This window comes from Leptinotarsa decemlineata, unplaced genomic scaffold (genome assembly GCF_025532065.1).
Source record: "Leptinotarsa decemlineata unplaced genomic scaffold, Ldec_3_MD MMD2_tig00001393_RagTag_RagTag, whole genome shotgun sequence".
Taxonomy (NCBI): Eukaryota; Metazoa; Arthropoda; class Insecta; order Coleoptera; family Chrysomelidae; genus Leptinotarsa; species Leptinotarsa decemlineata.
In genome coordinates this window covers 636,283-659,500 of record NW_027412562.1, presented here as the reverse complement: position 1 = coordinate 659,500, position 23,218 = coordinate 636,283, and the positions used below count along the sequence as shown (strand labels likewise).

The window sequence follows — 23,218 nt, the reverse complement described above, 5'->3', positions numbered from 1 at the left end:
AGGACTGGTTTGAGTACAACAATCTTATATAAGATAACAACGAAACGTAACTTGTGATTCGTAATGTTACGGAAGCCGAGTTGAATAGAACAGAAAGGAAAGGAAAGAAAAGAAAAGGAAAGGAAAGGAAAGGAAAGGAAAGGAAAGGAAAGGAAAGGAAAGGAAAGGAAAGGAAAGGAAAGGAAAGGAAAGGAAAGGAAAGGAAAGGAAAGGAAAGGAAAGGAAAGGAAAGGAAAGGAAAGGAAAGGAAAGGAAAGGAAAGGAAAGGAAAGGAAAGGAAAGGAAAGGAAAGGAAAGGAAAGGAAAGGAAAGGAAAGGAATGGAAAGGAACGGAATAGAATAGAGTAGGGTAGGGTAGGGCTGGTGAGAGGAAGGTGGTGGAGAAGAGGAAAGGGCTACGGGAAAGGGGGAACGGTAGGGGCGGGGATGGGAAGGGGTGAAGGTAAGAGGAGAAGAAAATGGAAAGGGGTATGAGATGGGAGGTTAGAGGAGAGAATAGAATAGAGTAGAGGGGGCAGGTGAAGGAGAGGTGGGGTCGTGAAGGGGTCGAGACAGGAAGTGGTTGGAATGGGAAGGGGAAAGAGCGACAAAAAGGGGAAGGGAAATAATAGGGGAAATGAGATGGCGTGTTGGAGGGAAGATTGGTGTAGAGTAGAATGGAGTAAAGTAAAATATAATAGAATAGGGGAGGACAGGTGAGTGCAAGGTTGTGGAGAAGGGAAAGGGAAAAAGGGAAGCGGTGATGATAGAAAGGGGAAGGAGAAGGGTAGAGGGAAATGAAGAGGGAAATGAAATGGATGGTTGGAGGGGAGAGAAGAGTGGAGTAGAGTAGAATAGAATATAATAGACTAGACTATCATACATTTCTTCAAGATAGTACAAACTGTATGGAAGATGTCGAATGTCACGACTACAAAAATGGAATGAATCAATGGTGAATAAAATGAAAATATAAAAATTTTACACCTGTAGAAATCACTTCTACGAAAAACCAGGCAATCTGCAAGTTGATCAGTAATGAATTACTAAACTTGATGTTATTTGGCAGTTCATTATAAATTCTCGGTGCAACATGAAATATACATCAATTTCAAAACTTTTGCTCGAGACATTTATGTAGTGTTCTTAGGCGCGGAATGACCTTGAGTTTTTAAGGGGGTATCTCGTACCTACTTTACGTAATTTATTTCCCAGCAGTCGTAATCCTGGAGGTTTTGATGAAAGTTTATGGTTTCAACAGGATGGTGCACCTCCACATTATGCTGTAGATGTTAGAAGGTACGTAGATGAAATTTTTCCGAACAGGTGGATTGGTAAACGTGAACCCACTGAATGGCCAGCGAGGTCACCAGTTTCAAATCCTTTGGATTATTTTCTGTGGGGCCATCTGAAGAATGTTATTTATAAAACGAAACCAGCAAATATTGAAGATATACAAGTGAAAATTCGAACAGAAATAAACAATATTACGCAAGAAACCGTACACAAGGTTCAACAAGAATTTGTACACCGTTTGGGTTACTGTCAAATACAGCAAGGGCTGCAGTTCGAACATTTAATATAAAGTCATATATTCCAGCATATTCTGTCCGCTAGACAATGAGTATTTTTGATAATATTGTTAATTTACCTAATAAAGAATGTTACGCGTTACTTTATTAGCACACACACAACTACTGTATTTTTGTCCACCCTATACCAATTGGAATCAACATGTGATACATTTTTGGAATCAGATCAGCTAGAATAATCCGAAAAGTGAGACAAAATGGGGGTATTCCATTAAAAAAAAATGACGGTGACGTCATTACTCGAACGCATTTCACCCTGTATATTAGATTATTATTTTAAAATACGGTAAATTAACATCAAAAATCGACGTGTTTCAGGATTATTTCTTAAAATGACCTGTTTAGCTAAAAACGAATTTGTTCCATACTTTACGGACACAGTGTATATTCTCACAATAGGTGTCATAAATTCCAACAAATGAGAACAGCATTTATTGCACTTATTCTAGTAATGAATTATTTGTCAAACACCTTCTATAAATGTTCGGCAAGAACGTTATCAATTACTCATTATCTCCAAACGTAAATCACACCTTCATGTTGGATGCGCACACATTACGCCATTTATTAAAGTATCACTTTGTAGTTTGCGTGCATACGAGGATATGATAACCACCAGTTCAACTCTGTCCTCAGAGGACTAATTAATAATAATTATCCCGTGCTGCCACAACAAAATATCGTTATTCTCGCTGTTGTTTTAATTGCGTTCGATAAGCATTTTTAAAGGCCTCTAATTGGCGTTTTGCTAATTCAGAGAACGTCGTCACGCACCGATTGATCAAAGAGTATCATCAACGATTGTGCGTGGGGTCTAACTTCAGCGTCAATAACTTCATTATTCATACACAGTCGATGACGGCCGGCGATCGACAACAAAAGCCAGGAAATGTTTCTTTTGTTCTTGCGATCATGTATTATTTTTGTTCGTTTTTTTGTTTTGATGTTATTGTTGAGGCGCCATAGATATGGACGACATTAGGCGACGATATTGGTGATTCGAAGAGATATAAGAGTGTCTTTGAGGTTTTTCGCACTCGAAAAATGTGGCGTTTTTCGATGAACTGGATGAGTATCTACATAATATTATGTAAGGAAACAATGATGTAATGACACTTCCAAAATACAAGTTATGAAATTATAAAACAACAATAAAAATTATTTGGCGCTCCATGCCGACTTCATTGATTTCAGTGGCGCATTTGCTTTTTCAGCTGCAGGAAAACCCGGAAAAACCTGCAGCACCACATCATCTGAAGATTTTCATCTGCCAATGTCCTCTCTCTCATGTAACATTGTGAATTCTAGTGTCCACCAATCATCAATGAAGATATCGAAATGTCCGTTCCCACAAGAATCTCCTATAGAGAAATAAAGCAAATGATGCAAACAATATATGAGCGTTTCACTGTCAATATTTATTCAGTTTTTCGTAATCGAATAAACGTCACGTTTTTCTGCGATCCAGTAAACATTATCTGTTTGTAACAGGTTTGAAAAATTCATCCGCCCCGATAATCTTCATCAAATATTTTTTCAGTCGGCCGGTGAATAATTTGCCATGTCGACAGATTCGATTCGTCGAAAAAAAAATGGCATTCTTGTTTGTTTTTGCATTGTTGGTACATTCCCCTGGCGATTAATTTTGTTAACTTCTGTTACTGCAATTATCTTGTGATAACGGTTTTGGTTATCGGAGTTGTTAGCAAACGGTTGGATTTGAAGCAAGGAAATACTCAAAATATATTAAATGGAACTGATCAAAAGTTACTTCGCTGGTCAAAGAATGTAAACTGTCAGAGTCAGAAATTACTGTGTGAAAGTAATTTTTTGGGTTTTTAGGCCTCATGGTCTGAAGGTTTTTGAGCCTGACGTTTCGTTTACTACTGCGGTTTACATCAAAGGCGCTTGAGGCCGAGGAATCTTCTTTACAAAATGAAATTACTTTGGAAACCTTTTCTGTATGGATGAGAAAAATCGCAATAGCCGCATCAAGTTGTGCTGACTTCAGTAGTTATCACTTCTCCGAAAGAAAAATGAACGAAAATGAGAAATTCCACTACAGGAAAAATGCTAATATATTTTCGACCAAAAAATATGAGAAATGCCCCAAATGTCAAAAAAATCATAATTTGACTGATTGTCAAAATTTCAAAAAACTAAATATCGACGAAAAATGGAAAATTGTGACTTTGAAGAAACTTTGTTTTTACTGTTTGAAACCAGGTCATAATATCAACTCATGTAGATTGAAACTAATTTTGATTTTTGATAAAGAGAAAACGAAGCCTTAAGTTCTTGTTCAAACCCAAATGAAGATGTCAGACCGGAAAGTCAAGTTGAAAAAATACATTTTTTCCAACAAGATAACCTCACAATCCTTCTTCGCATAATTCCGGTGAAACTTCGAGGACCTAAAAAAGAAATTTCTACCTTTGCTCTACTGAACGAGGCAGCTACGACAACAATGATAGACAGCAAAATTGCCCATGAATTAGGACTGGATGGACCGGTTGAGTCACTCTGCTACCAGTGGCTTAACAATGTTACTATAAATGAAGAAAAATCCAAAAGAGTGACAGTAGAGGTATCTTCAATTGAAGAGAACTCAAAAATATACAAAATGAATGAAGTCCGAACTGTAAGTGGACTCTCACTTCCAAGACAAACCATTGATGTCGAATACCTGAGTAGAATCTATCCATACATCAAAGAAGCACCTGTACTTTCTTTTTATGATGCACAACCAACAATTCTTATTGGTCAGGATCAATGTGCTTTGACTATTGCAAGGAAAATATATCAAAGTTACTGGAATGCACCGTTTGTATCAAAAACTTCACTGGGATGGGTAGTACATGGCAGATACCCTCAGGGAAAGTTGCTGATGAATCGTCTTTAACATTTCACGTTTGTTGTAATTCTTAAGAACAAATTGATGAAGATATTCACAATCTAGTGAGAGACTCGTTCAAAATTGACAATTTTGGCATAAGAAGCCCGGAAGAAAATGGAAGATCTAAAGAAGATGACAGGGCGTTGAAAAAAATGGAAAATACCATCAATCGAGTTGGAAATCACTTTGAAATAGGTCTACTGTGGAAGAATGATGATGACCGATCTTCTAGAGAGCTGGAGATGGAAAAGAAAAAGGAAAGGAAGAAACGTGACAGTAGTGATCTCCGGCGATTTCCCAAATGTATATCTACCCTGTTGCTAATTGTATTGTGTATGTGTGGGAAATAAAAATCTTTTTTTTCCGTAGTGTGCGCTGGTCAGGGCCTATCCCCCGAAGCCCCGATGAATTCGGGAGGGCGCGCCAGCATTATCAACCAGTGACCAAGTGATCATTGGGTCCGAGGATCATGTGCCCTAATCACTACATTTATTTTCAACTTTTTAGTTCGATGTTCTCTAAAAGCGTGTTTTTTAGTTTTCTTAAACTATATTCATTTATTACTTTTCAGTTTCATATGCTAGAAAAGCGTGTTTTTTAGTTTTTCAAACTATATTTATTTTTCAAATCGTTGATTTGATATGTAATGTCAAGCACCTCAATTCAAATTTTTCCATCTTTTGAAATATTCAAGTAACTGCATTTTTCAGGTATACATTTTGCGATAACGTTTTCATTGTTGAAATCCATATTCTGGTTTGCTTTCAATTAATCGAATTAGATTTTATAATGTATCTTTCTTTTCCTTCAAAACGTTTTCCGTATCAAATCACGGGTAATTGAAAATATTTACATATCTGAATATTTTATCTATAGTACAAAATTTCGCTAACACTTATAATTCTTAAAATCCATTTTTCATTTCGATTTTCTTTTGAACAACCTATCAAGCAAGTTACGTACAGCGCCATCTGCCTGCGAATAGATCTAGCAATAATAATGTCGATGATTTTGTCAATGCAGGTCCTGAGCTTGGGAGTTACATACAAACATACATACATACAGGTGAAGCTACTGTAAATCGAGTAAAAAAAATAGCTATAATAATAATTTCATGAATAACAACGAAAATATCCTATCCTCAGAAGAGAAAATGGTCGATTTTTCAATCCTTCACCAGTTCTCTGAATTCACAAAAGAAATACTAAATTTATACCAGCCTTAACCCTGATACATTTATATCATTGACGCCGGATTTATTGCTTCACTAAATGACTGAAAGGTGGTGATAAACTTCAATCGATCAACAACTCTGTTATGAAATATTCGTTGTTATGTTACTCAATGCAATCGTGTTTGATTTTGCAATATGTTTCCAGGTGATATCAGCAGTGTTATTGATATAGGAATTACTGTTTGAATATACTAATGATGTTTATGTTTTCAGTGGAAATCGAGATGGTGTGTCATGAGGAAACTTTCGCCAGTTGCAGGTAAAATTGAACACTCTATCAGATATCGGTCACAACATTTGCCGTGAAACCATTGAAGATTTTGTGAATATTTTTGGAAAGAGGGTTCGTAACACGTGTGTTATTGTGAAAAAACCCGTTCAAAATGACAAATTCAATGGAACCCCGTTTTATTGATAAGTGTAGCCGTTGCTAAGTGGTAAGACGTCATCATGGAAAATGAGAAAATAAACTTCCTTTGTTTTTATACCACTTGTTTCTGTAACTATCGTTACTGCAGTTTCCTCCTACCAGGACATTTTCAAACAAATACAATAAATAACACAAGTGGTGTGAAAACAATGGAAGTTTCATTTCTAATTTTTCCCATTTCATTGGGTGGAATTTATCGTGAATGTAATATTACTGAATCTCATTTCGCACCTTGATGTTATTTCTCACTTCAGTGAACATTATTCTCATTCAAAAGAGAAACAAACGTGCTTGTAATATATTTATCAAGTTCGTTATTCAAATTACCGTTTGTTATTATGATTGTTCGATAGAATACGACCATTAACATTGTCGATACATAGGCCCTTTCAACGTTGTTATAAATGCATTCAAAATTGTTTTCTAGTCTCCGTTTATTCTCTTGTAGATGATCAAGTTTCTTTTCATAGACGTCGGAAGTACGTTTTGCTAATTGAGAAAGGAAAACGTTCCATTTCTCGCGACATAACCTATTGATCCAGTCAAAATAGTCGTAAAAAGTTGCAGTTGTAAAAAATGATACTGACGTTGAATATGTTATTAGTCTATTATTATTCTGTCTCTCATTTATTCTATTTCTGTATCTGTAGCACAGCACTTAGGACACATGTTACTCATTGTACATCCTCCCGAGGAGTTGTCCTTTTTCCTCCTAGGTCATCGTCCATCCTATCCTTTCTAGAAAGGTGGACAGGTCACTAGGAGATATCTTTTTTATAGGCCAAGACTCGCCGAACACACACTCTCTTATTGACGATAACTCCGGGCACTCGCAAAGGACATGCCAGACAGTTTCATCTTGCTGTTCACACATCCTGCATAGAGGTGTTTCCACTAGCCCCATACTATTGAGGTGTTTCCTTGGTTGACAGTGGCCAGTCAGAAATCTTACTGTTAAGCGTCATCGCCAGATATTTCTTCTGCGTCAACTTTCCAGGGTAGCCCAAGGTGATCCTGGCAAGATTTCATCCTTTGATTCCATCCCATCTCTTTAGGGATTGAGCATGGGTGTTACATTTGACTAGTTCCGCAATTGTCAAAGTCATCAGGCCGTAGGTGCCACTTGGTCTTAAAATTCTTAGTCCAGCCGCTTCCTTGGCCTAAGAGTCGGCAATGCGATTACCTTTACTCCTATCGTGCCCTTTATCCACGTCAGGATAATGTTATTATCCATCGAAGCTTTGTCTAAATCTTGGTGACACTTTAGTACTAGCCCTGAGGTAACACGTTGTCTGTTCAAGGCTAGTAGGGCTTCTCTGCTGTCAGTGCAGTCATTTATTCTAATTGAGGAGTGAAGATATTGATCTTTTATTTCTCTCAAACTGAAAGTACTTATCATTACATAAATTGAACAGGTGAGTGTTGTAGATGATGAAATTGCCTACAAAATTGGTCTGGTTCTTTTCCACGAATACCACAAAACGATGAGCAGCCACACTCCATCGCGTATTTAAGATATGTATCGGTCTTGGTGGAATCAAAAGTGTCAAGTCACTTGAACACTTCCCGTGGATGTGTTTTATTAAAGAGGAACAAATCTCTAACTGCGATGTTCCAGACTATCAAATGATTTTTGCGCCACCGATCAGGTGGATGGCTCTTTTCCGGATAGAATCCAGCAGTTGGGAAGTAGCACTTGCATTTCCAGCGACATGATAGTGCCAAGACATATTGGTGTCCATTTCAACCCCCCAACAAACTTATCGAAGCAGAATTGTCTGCCATGACATTATTATATCCGGTTTGGGGACCTTTATCTTTTCGGAGAAAACCGATGCCTGGATTTTTGTGGCATTGAATTGAACATGGTTACTTTCACAACGATTCGAAATGTCTTCTATATCCTCATTGAGATATGCAACCTCCTGCTACCGGTGAAGAAAATGCATCGGCAATCGATGTCCTGGAATTGAAATGAAATGACGAGACAAGTGTGCTGTCGTCATCAAAACAATATATTGGATTTTATTTTTTCCAATAAGTCGTTGATGTACAATTGAAAGAGGGTTGGAGACAATATGGATTCCTGGGGGAAACACCAGCGTTGATGGAAAAAGTATTCGAGAGGTATCCATCGACGGCCACTTACAGGAAACGTTCTTGCAGGAACCTGTAGAGCCATACACAAAAATGATCGGACAAGTCATAGTTTCGGGGTTTGACAAGCAAACCCTCATGTCATATACGGTCAAAGGCCTTAAAACTATCAAGCGCTACAGCTTTCGACTCTCCATGTTTCTCGGTTTCGTTATTCCAAATATGTCTGACATACGATAGAAGGTCGAATGTTGATCTTTGTTTCCGAAAGCCATATTGATGATCGCTCAAGATGTTAAAGCCTTACAAATATTTATCGATATGTTGGTTTACGGTTTTCTCCATGATTTTTATATCACTCATAGCAAAACGACTGGTCTATAGTTGTTTGGAAGAGTTTTCTTGCCCTTTTTCGGAATAGGCAGAATGTAAGACAGGTTGAAAAGTTTGGAAAATATTGATTGGACTTCATTTGCGCACTTTCTGAGTACGATGACGGGCTTTTCATCAGGACCAGACGCCTTGTTGATATCAAGCTATTTCAAATCAATCGTGGAGTGGGACGCAAATCGTTCAGCTAGTAGATTTGCTTCTTCTATGGGTGTTGTTGCAACTGAACCATCCGCTTGTATTTGTGGTGGAGTTGTGGATTTTGTGAAGTTTATATTAACAGCTTCAGTTTTTATGCCGTTATCCCAATATCAGTGTAAAGTTCTATTATTTCCAACTATAATGCATATTTTGCCTGGATTAATCATCGATCGATCTCAGGTAAAACGTGTAAACATTCTGCCTATCAAGCCCGCTTAAACGGCCGCAAATTTGATATGGGGTAGGTCACCCGTCCTTCAGACCTTCGAGTTTCAACCCGGGCGACGGGTGGTCTCAACAGCCGCTTTAGTTGTAAGATATGAGCTTCGAAACGGTTCGGCCTACTACTAACTCGGCAAGTTTGTGAATCACCGCCTCGAGTACGGCGTTGCTTTTGATATTCGATCAACTTTTAGATGATGCGTTGAGGAACAAGTTAATCTATAGTTTGGGTGAAATCTAAGGAGTTGGCAGAACCCTCAGGCATATTTTTCATTGTAACTTGAGTCTATGTGATATTTTGTGGTTTTTGTCTGAAATTATGAACAAATAAATACTTTGTTTTCTCATAGTAAATGAAAATGAATGCACAAAACACTATAGTCCTTTGAAATGTTAAATTTTTCATGCCTTAGCGTGTTTTTCGCACACATATTTGCATACTTTCCTTGCATCTTCAGAAAATCAATTTCAGAAAATCTGGAGGTGCTGGAGGCTTGGTAGTTTGGATTGGTATCCAAATTTTTTCGTGCTATTTCCAGCCTCAATCTTCAGGATCACAGTGTTTGTCTAGCCACGACTGAACCTGGTGATAAAATCGGAGATCGTGGAAACGGACTGAATCTTGTGTTGGGGCAAACAATGATAAGAAATAATGCTGTTTCGCTAGCTAGATTCGATTGTCGGGGAGCTAGCTCATGGCCTGATTCACTGCGACTTTTTCAGATCTATTGTGATGCTCCTTGGTTGTTAAAATTCACTGTCTAGCTTGATCTCTTTGATAAGACTCAATAGCCTTGAATGAATGAATGAATGAAAATCGTATATTTACAAATTATTTACAGTTTTTACAATTTTGTGTGTGTATGTGTTTGTGTAGGGCCCTGCTATAGGCTTATGCCTCTTCAGGGTGAGTGAGTTATGTGTGTGTTTTGTGTTTTATGTTGGTGTTTGTGTTGTGTTGTTTTTGTGTTCCAGTTTTCTTAGTTGGTTTTTATGTTGATCCATGTGGTAGTCCGGGTTCATTGCGGTGGTCGGTGGTCCAGATGTTGTGACTTGGTACGGGTTTTTGGGCCGGGGTTTTGCGTGTTTAGGATTTCGGTACTTTCCGGGGCGCTGCTGTCAGGTGTCCGCTATCTGTATCCTAGTGGGAAATCCTCTAGGATGTCCTGGATCGACTCCGGTGGGTCTTCCATCGCTTCCAGGAGTCTGACTGGGGGAAAGGGGAGCTTTTTCCTAGGTTTCCTTTGGGATCCTCCACAGGGGATCCATGGCGATGTGAGCGTATCGATGGCATCGGTGTTGTTGCTGCTCATCGTCCTGGTCGCATACCGTCCTCGGAGTTCCTGAAATCTTTGGTCGATTGGTGTAGTATTTATGAGGTTGTATAAGTGTAGGGAAGGGTATCGGTAGTGCAGGTTGTGTATGTTGCGTAGTATTCGTCGTTCAGTCGTGAGGATACGGTGGGACAGTCTCGGAGGAAGCGTACAGTATATCATTGCTTTGTAGTCGAGGACTGGTCTTATAAAGGTATTATAGGTGTGAAGCAGAGTTCTACTGTCGCATCCCCCAAGTTTTCTTCTCAGAGCTTTTAGAAGGTTAGCTCTCTTCCGGACTTTGTCCAGTGTCTCTCTCAGGTCGATTTCCCAGTTGAGGGTCCTCGTGAAGGTGACCCCCAAGTAGGAAATCGAGTTCTGGAGTAAGAGGTTTTCCCCCAAAAGTTTGAGATTCGAATTGTCCGGATTTAGTTTGGGACGAGTAGAGGTGTTAGGATGTCGGAAGAGGATTGTTTGGGTTTTTGTCGGGTTGATTTTGATACGCCATTTGTTGCACCACTGCTCGAAATGGTCGATCATATTTTGGGCTTGAATTTGCAAGCGGCGGGTGTTGGGGGCGGAGGAGTATAGGATGGTGTCGTCGGCGTATTGGAGGATTTTGTGGGTTGTGGGAACATCATGTGCGTAGATGAGGAATAGGGAAGGGGCGAGGACTGATCCCTGGGGGACTCCGGATTTTGGGGAGAAAGGGGTGGATAGAGCTTCACCGACTTTGACGCGGATAAGTCGGTTGGATAAATAGGATGCAACTAGTCGGATAAAGTGATGAGGCAGATTGATTTGGATAAGCTTCCAGATCAGGCCCGCGTGCCAGACTTTGTCGAAAGCCTTTTGGATGTCTAGGGAGATTGCAATGGTGCAAAAAGAAGCGTTGATGTTTTGGGATATGTGGGTGTGAAGTTCGACTAGTGCGTTCTGGGTAGAATGTTCGGTCCTGAAACCATGTTGATAGGGAGGGATAATGTTGTGGAGTGTGAGGAAGTCGTTCAAACGGTTAGTGATCAATCGTTCCAGCTGTTTTCCAAGGCAGCTAAGCAAGCTGATGGGTCTGTAGGAGTCGGGATTAGTAGGGTCCTTGTGGGGTTTGGGGATTAGAATTGTGTTAGCCTGTTTCCAGGCGTTTGGAAAGTAGGCGTGTGCGAGACACGCATCTAGGATGTGTTTGATGAATGGGATTGCTGAGGCGGGGAGGTTTTTCAGAACACGGCGGTTAACCGAGTCTGGTCCAGGAGCGGTATTTCTACCACTGTGAAGAGGATGTCTTCCTCGCTGAATGGGGATCTTAAGGGACAGTTGGCGTCGAGGGGGATTTGACCTGGGTGCCTGCCCAGCTGCGCCGGGTGAATGAGGTTAAGAAATAGGTTATCGAATTGTGGGTCTTTAGGCAGACGGAAGGTTTTTTCGAGATTTTCACGGAAGGCTTCGGCTTTGTCGGGATGGGTGGAAATGATGTTTCCGTCAATCACCAGGTGACTGTCGGTTTTCCGTTTTTGTCCTGTCAGGACTTTGAATTTGTTCCAGAAAGCCATTCCATCTCGGTAATCTAGTTTTTTAGTCTCCTCTATCCACCTTTTCTGGGTGAATTGGTTGATGAGGAGGCGTATACGAGCGTTAAGACGGTTCCACTCGGTTTTGAGGACAGGATCCCTGGTACGGACGAAAGTTCTATATAGTTTGCGTTTATTTTTGATGAGGTTAATGAGGTGAGGGGGAAGTGGGGATTGATCTATTCGTCGGGTGTTCGTAGGAGCGGATAAGTCGTCGGACTCTGTGATAATCTTTTGAATTGATTCAATTTGGGAGTAATTTGTTTGGAGTGGTTAAGTGGAGGATTGTCAAGAGTAGATAATTTTTGGTTAACGAGAAGTTGGAATTGTTTGACGTCTGTGTATCTATGGTTTTTGAAAGTAATGGATTCAGGAGTGGAAGGAGTAGGGAAGTTTAAGGAAGTTTTGATTATCAGGGGGAGGTGATCCGACGTGATAGTGTCTCCGATATAGGCCAGTTCATCGACCGTCTCTATCAGGCTCTCAGAGCACAAGATGTGGTCGATGATAGAGGCCCCCCGGTGACTCAGAAACGTCGGGTCGGGGCAGGGAATTCTGTAAAGGTTGTATTCTAAAAGTAGGTTGGCTAGTAGACGGCCGTTGGCATTGGAGTTGGAATCTTCGAATTGGGTGTGACGAGAGTTGAAATCGCCTACTAGGAGTGCTTTAGGGAGAGAAGATGCATATTCAATGAAGTCTCTGGAAAGAGTTTGTGTTGGATGATTGTAATGGGCTATGATAGTTATGTTGCCGGTGTTAGATAGAAGATCTATCGCTAGGCAGTCGAGTTCGGTTAGGTTAGGAGGAAGGGAGTGTAGTTTGTGGGGAAGTCCACGTTTTGTTAGGATAGCGATGCCACGAGAGTGAGGGTCTTTAGGACGGTGGGTTGTATTGAAACCGGAGAAGTTGGGAGGATTTTTGGTCAGTGTATCGGTAATACATAGGATATGGATTTTGTGGATATAGAGTAGTGTTTTTGTGTGGTATCTTTTTCGGTTTCAATAGCCTTGACACTGACCCCTATATATAGCTTGTCTCAGCCTTGATATCGCTTCGCATTCACAGAGCACATGTAAGGCGGTTTCTTCCTCGTCTTGACAGAACCTGCATTGAGTTCCTTCTGTCCGACCCATGTTACTTATATGTTTCCTGAGTCGGATATGCGAAGTTAATAGACCCAGCACTACTCTTAAAACCTTACGGTTGTGGCTTAGCAGGTCTTTCGTGAATCTGGGCTCTTTCGACTGCCTCATTCCTGGGAGTATATTCCACATTCAATATTAAATATTCTATAATGCATATTCCAGTGTACTCGCATATAATTTTTCTCTTCTACCTATATATCACTTGACTTTTTCTGAAATATTACTGTTCCCCTAATGAAACCTGAAATACTGTATAAGGTCGCATTCGAATAAATCTTGCTGTATTGCGAGCGTTTGTTACGGGAACTTGTTCAATCAATTCTCCAGATGTCAGATATATTATTCATATCTCGGTTACGTCGAAATGTGTATTTCTACTACGTACACAATGTAGAGCATCCAGAAGTAACATTTCATGTTGTTTCAACACACATCATTATAAAAACGATTGGATGAATGTGACAAGATAGTATTACTTGCGATTCAACATACTTGAACTGTCACAGGACTGTTCACATCAATTTTGTAATCACTTTTTTCCTAAGAAAGTCGGATGTTCAGGGGACTGGGCAGTAGCCACCCAACACCAGTGATCTGATTTCGAAATCCTTCGAAACTATAGGGTATTCCATACTTCACTGACAGGCGTCAGTCAGTATGTTATATTCAATGGCTTCAAGTCTGTGGAATATGCAGCTACCTCGGGTGTTCCAAAAGGGAGCAATCTAGGTCCACTTCTCTTTAACGCCTTCATAAACGACAAACTTGAGACCATTGACATCAACTGTTTGATATTCGTGGATGACCTGAAATTACATTGTGAGATCAATGACATCAAGGACTGTCTTCAACTCTCCCTCAATCTGAAACGTGTTGAGCAATGGTGTTTTCGCAACAATATTCCTTTAAACGCCAGTAAATGTAATGTAATGACGTACACACTAAAAATCGTCCATTTTCATATCAATATTTAATAAACGACATTTCACTTCAACGGCCTCTCACATTCACCGATCTAGGTGTTACCTTTGACACAGAACTTTTCTTATTACCACACATTGAAGCCACTCTGCTGCAAACAGGATGTATGGATGCATTGCACGAATCTTCAGAGATGTAGGCCCATCTACATCGAAAACCATATACTATGCTTTCGTCAGATCAAAATTAGAATATGCATTCATAATCTGGAATCGACCTCATCAGTTGAATACAGAGAAAGTTGAATCAGTACAACGTCATTTCCTAAAGCTTCTCTCCTATAGTTGGATTGGTTATCCCAATGATGCATTGCTAGCTAGACATGCTATGAATAGCTTGAGTTGCCGTCGTGATTGTCACTCCACTTTTTTTTTAACTGATTAATAATTCAATTATTGACCTACATATTCTGCAGAAAATTAATTTCAATGTACCTAGACCTGTAGTTGAGTGAAACCTGTACAACAGTGTTTGAATAAATAAATGAATTAAGCGCGTCCTATCTTCATTTTTCTGGAGAGAGAGGCTAGATGGACTGCATACAGACTTGTGCACATCGCCAATTGCACAAATGAATTCCATGCAGAGGGCAACAGACTGTTGGTTTACACTGGAAGTCACAGCGTCCTGGAAATAACCTCTAAATTTATGCCTCCAACTGTCAACTACGAACTGCCTTATAAAGTACTATTCCCAACTAGAGAGGTCTGGATCCTCCGGATGAAGGACAGACTTATCTACCTGCCTAGGAACTTATGCGACTGTATTCCAAGCGGAAATTCACCCTATTGAATTGTGTGCGGAGAGATCGGATAAATCTTACCTCACTCACAAGTCAATAAAAATATTCTCGGACAGTCAAGCGGCGTTGAAAGCTCTTGGCTCCTACCGAACAACGTCTAAATTGCTAGCAAACTGCCAAAAACGACTCTCCTCGATAGGAAGACTCAACAGATTGTCTCTGGTCTGAATTCCTGGCCATACTGGCCTGGAAGGCAATGAAGCTGCTGACTCTCTTGCAAAGGAGGGTGCTGCATCGGACCCGAACCTGTCATTGGCATCGCTTTTGGCTTTGCCAAACAAACACTGAACACTTGGATGGCAAGAAGATTTATGGACTTCTGGCAGAATCTTCCAGGATTGGCTCACTCCAAAGCGTTTATTCACCCTTCGAAGACCCATGTTGCTCATATGTTTCCTGGGTCAGATATGCGCCGTTAGTAGACCCAGCACTACGCTCGAAACCTTACCGTTGTGATTTAGCAGGTCTTTCGTGAATCTGGGCTCTTTTGCCTGCCTCAATCCATGAATTTACGGATGTCTTTATACATGCTTTCGCTACCCCGCAGAAGGGTTCTGGGCCGATCATAGACTTGAACACGGGCTAGAACATCGGCCTTTCCATTACCCTTGTGACCCTCATGTCCGGGTACCCAAGCTAGATTGATATTATTTTGGGTATTAAGCTCGTTGAGGGCGCTCAGACATCTTCCCACCAGTCTCGATAAGACTTGAAATGTGCTGAGCGCCTCAATTGCTGCCTGGCTGTCGGAAAAAATGGAAATGGTTTCATTTGTGACCTTCTGGCAGTTTATTTTCCCTATACAGTGCATTATGTCCGAGGCTGAGTGCGATTCTCGTCTTTGCTCGGCCTCCGTATATACCGGCTTCCCCTCCCTCTGAGGTCTTTAAGCCATCTGTATACCAAGCTTCTTCCGCTTTTACCGGTGGGCCGTTTTGCCAGTCCTCCTACTTGGTATGATAATTTTGAAATATTTTTGAAAGTTGTACTACGGAACTGTGTTATCCACGGACATTCTTAGTATTCAATTTGCCTACAGTTCCGCTAGCTAACTCAGGATGTTGATGATTCAAGTTTGCTTATGTTATAAGCTTCTGATGTTGTGTCGCATCCTGAAGAAAGCATGGTGAAATAGCAAATTCTTTGAAATGACGTCTCTGTATATAAAACCTGAAGAACAGTAAAATTGATCAGACGAACGACCTTTTGAAGGTTTGATAAAAATATATTGGACTGCTTCCTTCCTAATGCCGTGAGCAAGACAAGGATGTCAATGTCCTCTACTACAATAGTCACGTAATTATTGGATTTGGATGCAGCAAATGCAGAACGGACGATGACTGCAACTGATTCAGCTTGGTCGACACTAATGACATGATATCTTCACCAAACTTTCGGAAAGTTCTAGTTAGTTTCAAGAAAATGTTCTTCATAATTTTACATTGTGAATAATTAAAATCGATAAAAAATGGAGGAGCTCCTAATATAGTGTGTCAGAAATAATATAGATACAAAAAGAAATGATTACTTGAAAGTCAACCTGAAAAGTTCTCTAGAAACTTCTTTGAAAAGTTGACTTGAAGTAGTTTCGAAAACGAGCATAATTCACGAAAAAACTTATAAGCAGTTGATTTATTTCAGACCCCATTGTAATGAAAGCTACTAATATTTGTTAGTTTCTTGGAATAGAAGTCCAAATCAATACATAATGGTGATGACTAACATTCCTCTCTACACGGAAATTCCATTATACCATCATGGACTAGTCATTGGAGAATAATTAAAAGTAACATCATAAGCATTACCTCACTATTTCAATAATTATAACTTTATCATATACTCAAATTAATTTGAAATGTATCAGGTACCGGTCACTTATTACTCAAGGTTTTGGATTGTGTATATTTCAGTTATTGCAAGTTGAATACTTTCATTAAAATTGAGGGTAGGATTAAGCATCTTCACTATGGGTTTTTATATTAGCTTTTCAGGAAAAACAGGCAGACAGTTTGGGTCACATCTGTTGTCGGTAGTTCTCAATATGACATTCACAATTGTGTTTTCAGTGGCTTATTCACAGTGACATATTGAGTGTGAACGATGTTTCTGAGAAAGACGGGTACTATTTTAGAATTATTAGCATGGTCAGAAATATAACACTCTTATTTACTGCGATATATTCGTGTAAATATATTTTATGTAAGGGATGGAAGAATAAACAATTTTCGTATAGAAAATAAATAACAGAAGGGTGAGCTATTTCACGAGTTATGATGTTTATTCAAGGGTACTTGCTATTCTAATAGTTATGACATCAGATGGTTAATAAAAACGAATAACAAGGACATAAATTACAGAACATTGGAAGAATAACAAAAATATGTTAGTCAATTGCACAGCAAAACCTCCATAAAAATTAAATGTAATTGTTTCCAAAACAATAAAATTATTAATTATTTCATTCTTTAAGGAAGTTTATTTCTGGTCTATTTTTTCTGATTTTCAAGGCACCATATTGAAAATAAAGGGTGTGGTATAGATGAGCACTTTTCATATTGGAATGTATCGAACACATCCAAATGCTAAAACTGTTGCTCATTGGCCATTGCTGATGATCCCTATCTTGAATTTATGTAGATTTGCAAATCATTATGCGGTATTGATACATAATATTCCTTTACAGAACTCGTTGTAATCGAGGTCGAATGATAATGTTATTATTTTGTTTTTGTATTGAAACCATCAATTGAAAAAAAACGGTAGTATAAGCCAACATTATTTATGCTATTGTCACGTAATAACAAATAAAAACTACGAATTGACGCCAGTCGTGAAAACCCACATTTCTATATTAGTTTATAGTCCGATCAATTTAGGCATTCGAAGCTTCCTAGCTGATAATCAGTAGGCTTGTTTAAAATATGATTAAAAATAAAATTTGAAAGTTCCCCATCTTTCCCTTGCATGGAAAAATTGTTATTCAAGGTCAAAGGTCAAAAAATGAGTTTTTCGCGATTTTCTGCATTTATCTTAATTTATCATAATAATACTCCAGACAAAAATTGTGGATTATGGAATTATCTACAAAATAACGTATCTATATTTTTTTTCCAAAGAAAAACGGTTTTTGGGATATAACGATTCAAAAAGCTGTAAAAGTTGTAATCGTCATAATATGCACACGTTTCCACGCCACCTATGAGGTGGTGTACTTAGCGCGTGTTTTTACGTGATTTCCCCAGTAGGTCTATTCCACGGGTCAGTTGTGATCCTGTTCAATTTGAAACTATTGCAAAATAATGGATATTAGCAAGGATTGAAAAGATAAAAGCATTTGAGTTTAAAAAAAGTAGTGAAATGTAATCGCCCGAGTGGTAACTTTCTAATTCTTCTTGTTCTCCTTCTTAATTTACTCGTTCCTGTTCGTCTAGTTTTTCTTCTTATTGTTCTTGTTCTTCTTCATCTTCATCCTGAGTACATGTAAACTTGCGTTAATAGCGATGTATTGCATGTCGCCTCGTTGGAATCAAACGGATCCTCCACTTTTGGCGATTTAATATTACAGCACGACCGGCCTTGACAATGTGTACATGCAAGAGAACAGAAGAGTCTGGCTTTTTTGCAATCACATTCAGCACTGCGTCCCTTTTTGCAGTTGCAAAATATTATGTTCAGCAGTTTTTCCGGCGGAGGTGGAAGTAAAGTTTGCAATGATTCTAGTGAATTGTTGACCAACTTCCAACCCCAGTCTTTTGGGTCTAGCTGATAACCAAGCCACACTTGAACTTGGTAATATACCCGAAAAAGACGTTGATGAGCAGCAACTGAGGTTTGAGGTGAGCAAGGTAATTGTACTTGCTTTTTACTTTTGGTACTTTAAACGAAACATGCAGATCTGTACTTATCTAAGCAGGTAGTTTTTTTAGGAGCTCCGTACCTAGAAAGAAGAAAGCAAATGCCGTTAGTGATAAGTTCTTGTTGAGTTGAATTACTATTGAATTACTTGAATTACTTGAGCACATTGAACTAAATTTTATTTTTCAAGCATTTTGAAAACTGTTTTTTTACCCCTCCTGTAAAATGCAGATGTCGTATCACAGCCAGTTTGTACGTGTAAAAATAGTTTATGATTTTGATTCTTTGCAAAAGCATAAAAACTTTCTGATGAATAGTTTTTTCAGTTGGAGTTCGAGCAGTGAGTAATACGAGTAAATCTACATCTTCACCAACAACAATAGTTGTATTTGTGTCAATTGAATTGCTCTATTGCTGTTTCAATCATCAATACATCAGCATCATTATTAGCTTGTTTTACCAATATATTTTCAGCAGTAAATTTTTCTTTCAACATTGAAATGAACCGAGACTTGTTGTGAATATTCGTCAGAAATTTTTGTTGACTGGTTGGAACTGTTATATTTTCATCAAATAAAATATCAATTGATGTAGATATTGCTAAAGTTCGACGACGTCGTTATGCAGCTTTAATATTTTTCGTGCAATCATTATAGCCATCAAATACGACAGTAACTCTGGAACGAAAATTTTGACGTACATACTGTACGTATTTATCTAAGCATAACGTTAAATGTTTCTTTGTTCTCCCACACAACGCGATGTTGTAAGTATCCTCCGTCAATGATGTATGTCGTATTTGTTTTCTCAATATCAAAATCTACCTTTTCGAAACAATCGTGAAAGGCGGACTTCTGTGTTTTACGCATTCCCATGTCATCAAACAACTATAAAGGGTGGGAAGATAATCCATATACAATGATCGATAGAAAAATATTTCAACATATATTACAACTACAGAAATGTATACAGTGTGTCCAAGATAAGGATCCTAAGCATGGGAATCTCAGTACCTGTTGGAGATACAGCTTAGGTTAAATTAGGAAAAAGTTGTGTTCTTTAAAGCTTTTTTACATGCCGTTTAGAAACTTGAAGAATTTTCATGGCCTGCTGAGATATTTGGGAAAAACGAGAATTTGACAATATCAATTTTATTTTTTTCTGACTTTATTTGAAAAGATATCAAAAAACGAATAACACTTTTTCATTGGCACTTTTAAGGTACTACTCGATGGTATTTTTAGATTTTATATCCGACGTTTCGTTTTCAAAAAACCATCATCAACTTTATTTTTTTAAATAGCCCGAAAAAAAAGTACACCCTGTATCTGATTCCATTTTTTATTAAGAATTCAACGATGTAACACATGCCATTGTTTTCTTTTTAGTTTAAGGGAAAATTGCATTTTTTCTATTTTTAAAATGTATTTTCAAGTAGGTTAATAATGATTTTTTTTAAAGTAATGAAAACAACAAAGAAATCAACGCATTTTTTATTTAATTCAAAGGAGGTGTTCAAACAGGTTTCCGTTATTTTCCAAACATAAGTATGATCTTCTAACTGTAGAACTTAAAACATCACGTAACATCTCTGGTGTAATACTGTTAAATGCGACAGTTACACATTCTCGTAACTGCTGTTCAGTTTCAAAAGAATGTTGGTAAACCCGGTTTTTAACAAAACCCCATATGAAGAAGTCCAGAGGAGTTAAGTCAGGGGATCGCGCTGGCCAAGACACTTCACTAAAGGTTCCAATCCACCTTCCAGGAAATCGCTGCGAAAGATGCTCTCGAACTTGTCTAGAATTATGTGCAGGAGCACCGTCTTGTTGAAACCAACAGTTATTGACCTGTGCCAGAGGTAAATTATCTAAACAGTCTTCTACATAGTTTTGCAATGAATGATGGTATCGTTCGGCGGTCAAAGAATTACAGTAAAAAAACGGACCTAGTATTTTAGTTTCTAAAATTGCACACCACATATTAAACCCAAAACGTTCTTGATGTCTTGATATTTTCTTAACACGCGGATTTTGCTGAGCCCAGTAATGCGTATTGCGGCGGACGAAGATACCATTATTAGTGACCATACTTTCGTCGGACCATATTATTTTTGAAGGGAAGGGAAATTATTTTTTCTTAGAGCCAGCTCTAAGAAAATGGACTTACATGGCTGCTTTCTTTCTGGATATGTATTAAGATACATTCCTGCTGTATTTACAGTATTTTTGTGGCACAAAATGTAGCACGTTAGCATGTCAAACTTTTCTTCATGGCTATAATGCTCACCCGGCATATTCGACGATAATAACACAATATTATCTATTCAACAATAAACAATAATAACGACAACAGTAACAATAACTCTAAAAACAACAACTCGACAAACAGGCTAACAACAACGACAATTACTATTTTATCGTGTAATTAAATAATATTTGACAGGCTCGGTGACAGGTATTTACGTCAAAGCATTTGTTTTCTATTTTTTAAAATAGAAAAAATGTAATTTTCCTTTAAACTAAAAAGAAAACAATGGCATGTGATACATCGTTGAATTCGTAATAAAAAATGGAATCAGATACAGGGTGTACTTTTGTTTCGGGTCATATAAAAAATAAAGTTGATGATGGTTTCTTGAAAGCGAAACGTCGGATATAAAATCTAAAAATACCATCGTGTAGTACCTTAAAAGTGCCAATGAAAAAGTGTTATTCGTTTTTTGATATCTTTTCAAATAAAGTCAGAAAAAAATAAAATTGATATTGTCAAATTCTCGTTTTTCCCAAATATCTCAGCAGACCATGAAAATTCTTCAAGTTTCTGAACGGCATGTAAATAAGCTTCAAAGAACACAACTTTTTCCTAATTTAACCTAAGCTGTATCTCCAACAGGTACTGAGATTCCCATGCTTAGGATCCTTATCTTGGACACACTGTATACGTGGCGTACTCATACGTATTATGACGATTAGAACTTTTACAACTTTTTGAATCGTTATATCCCTAAAACGGTGGCTCGTAGGAAAAAAAGTATGATACATTTTCTGTAGATAATTTTATGATCTACAATTTTTGTCCCGAGTATTTTTATGATAGAACTTACCGTTTTGCTGAAAATCGCGAAAAACTAACTTTTTCGACCTTTGACCTTGAATAAATTTTTTTCCATACAGGGAACGATGGATAATTTCCATATTTTATTTCCATTCATATTTTTAACAATCTAACTGATTTTCAGCTTGGTGGGAATTTAGGTAGCTTAATTCTTATTTTTTGTTCTAATCGGACCGGACTGCGTGCTTCAAGATACCAATTTTCGCGATTCTTTGAAATAGAACAGCTTAAAGTGATATTGCAATAACAGTACAATCTACCGTAATAAATCTTCCACTTTTGAAACAATGTAATTTCGCGAATCATATGTCATCTGCTTAGAGCACATTGTCATCGACGACTTTTTTTGTCTTATCTCGCTTGACTGGCTTCAGATGTAATAAAGTGACTGGTTTTATAGCAGTCATCAAAATATATGATTCTTTTGACCTGCTGGAACCATAAAAATATTCATTCGGTGCATTCCTGCCGGTAGAAATTTTTCCGTTACTTGAAATATATACGTTTCGGCAACTAAGTTGACATCATCGGAAATGGATGACTTATAGTGTTACTTCTTTAAATGACATGAAGCATGTAGCTTCAAAGATGTTCTGGCGTGAATATACAGATAGTGTCTTCATCATTTTTCCGTTAGTCGTTAAATAACTGCAATTTTTATTTGTTTCCAGATAAAGTATTTGCGAAGGTGTGACGGGTTTGGTTTTTATCATTTTCCCTTTTGAACAGCGGTTTCGTGTTCACCGACGTGTGAGTGTTCTAGGAATGATATGATAATTCATTTTCGGTGTCTGCTGATATCTATGTTTGCCCTTATCAACGTTTGTCTGATAAAAGTATACAGTTTCTACTATTATTGAGATTCACTTAAATAAGCATGATCATAGTATGTAAAAATCACCAAGAGGATATATTCGTTTGATGATCAAATCAAATCAAAATGTACTTTATTGTCGAAGATGAAGTCTCATTGAGAAAGTGTTACTTACTATTCTATTACTATTTTTTTTTTGTATCAAGATGGAGTAGAAGAAAGCCAAAAACTTTCTTTCCCAAAACTTATCGTTGAATATTGGAGGATTACTATTGCTAAAAGTACGTACTTACGACACACCTCTAGATTAAATCATTCATTTCGGGTCCTCCGGGGTATCTTATGGAATGATGCAAAAAGTTGCGTATAGTTAGAACGTGAAGGAAATCTGTGCATACCAAAAGTTAACATAACAAGGGTCAAAGATACAAGAGATGAAACCTAACCTCAAAAATATTTGTTTATTATTCAATCTTCTACTGAGATAATACTGGTTTATAGTCTACAAATTTTGCTGAATACTAACGCCAAAGTGATCTTCACAAAAATAAAGCTGAGTGCTAGGCAGTATTTCCTTCAAAT

At 38.1% G+C, this 23,218-nt stretch overlaps 1 protein-coding gene across 1 annotated transcript in view; it reads left to right on the top strand.

Annotated features, from left to right (window-relative positions):
• Positions 1–23,218, top strand: part of LOC111508731 (uncharacterized) — a 483,369-nt gene that overhangs the window by 23,393 nt on the left and 436,758 nt on the right. Inside the window, exon 2 of the mRNA XM_074176068.1 lies at positions 5,915–5,960. Within this exon, the coding sequence (XP_074032169.1) occupies positions 5,915–5,960 (46 nt within the window). The remainder of the gene's footprint in view (positions 1–5,914; positions 5,961–23,218) is intronic.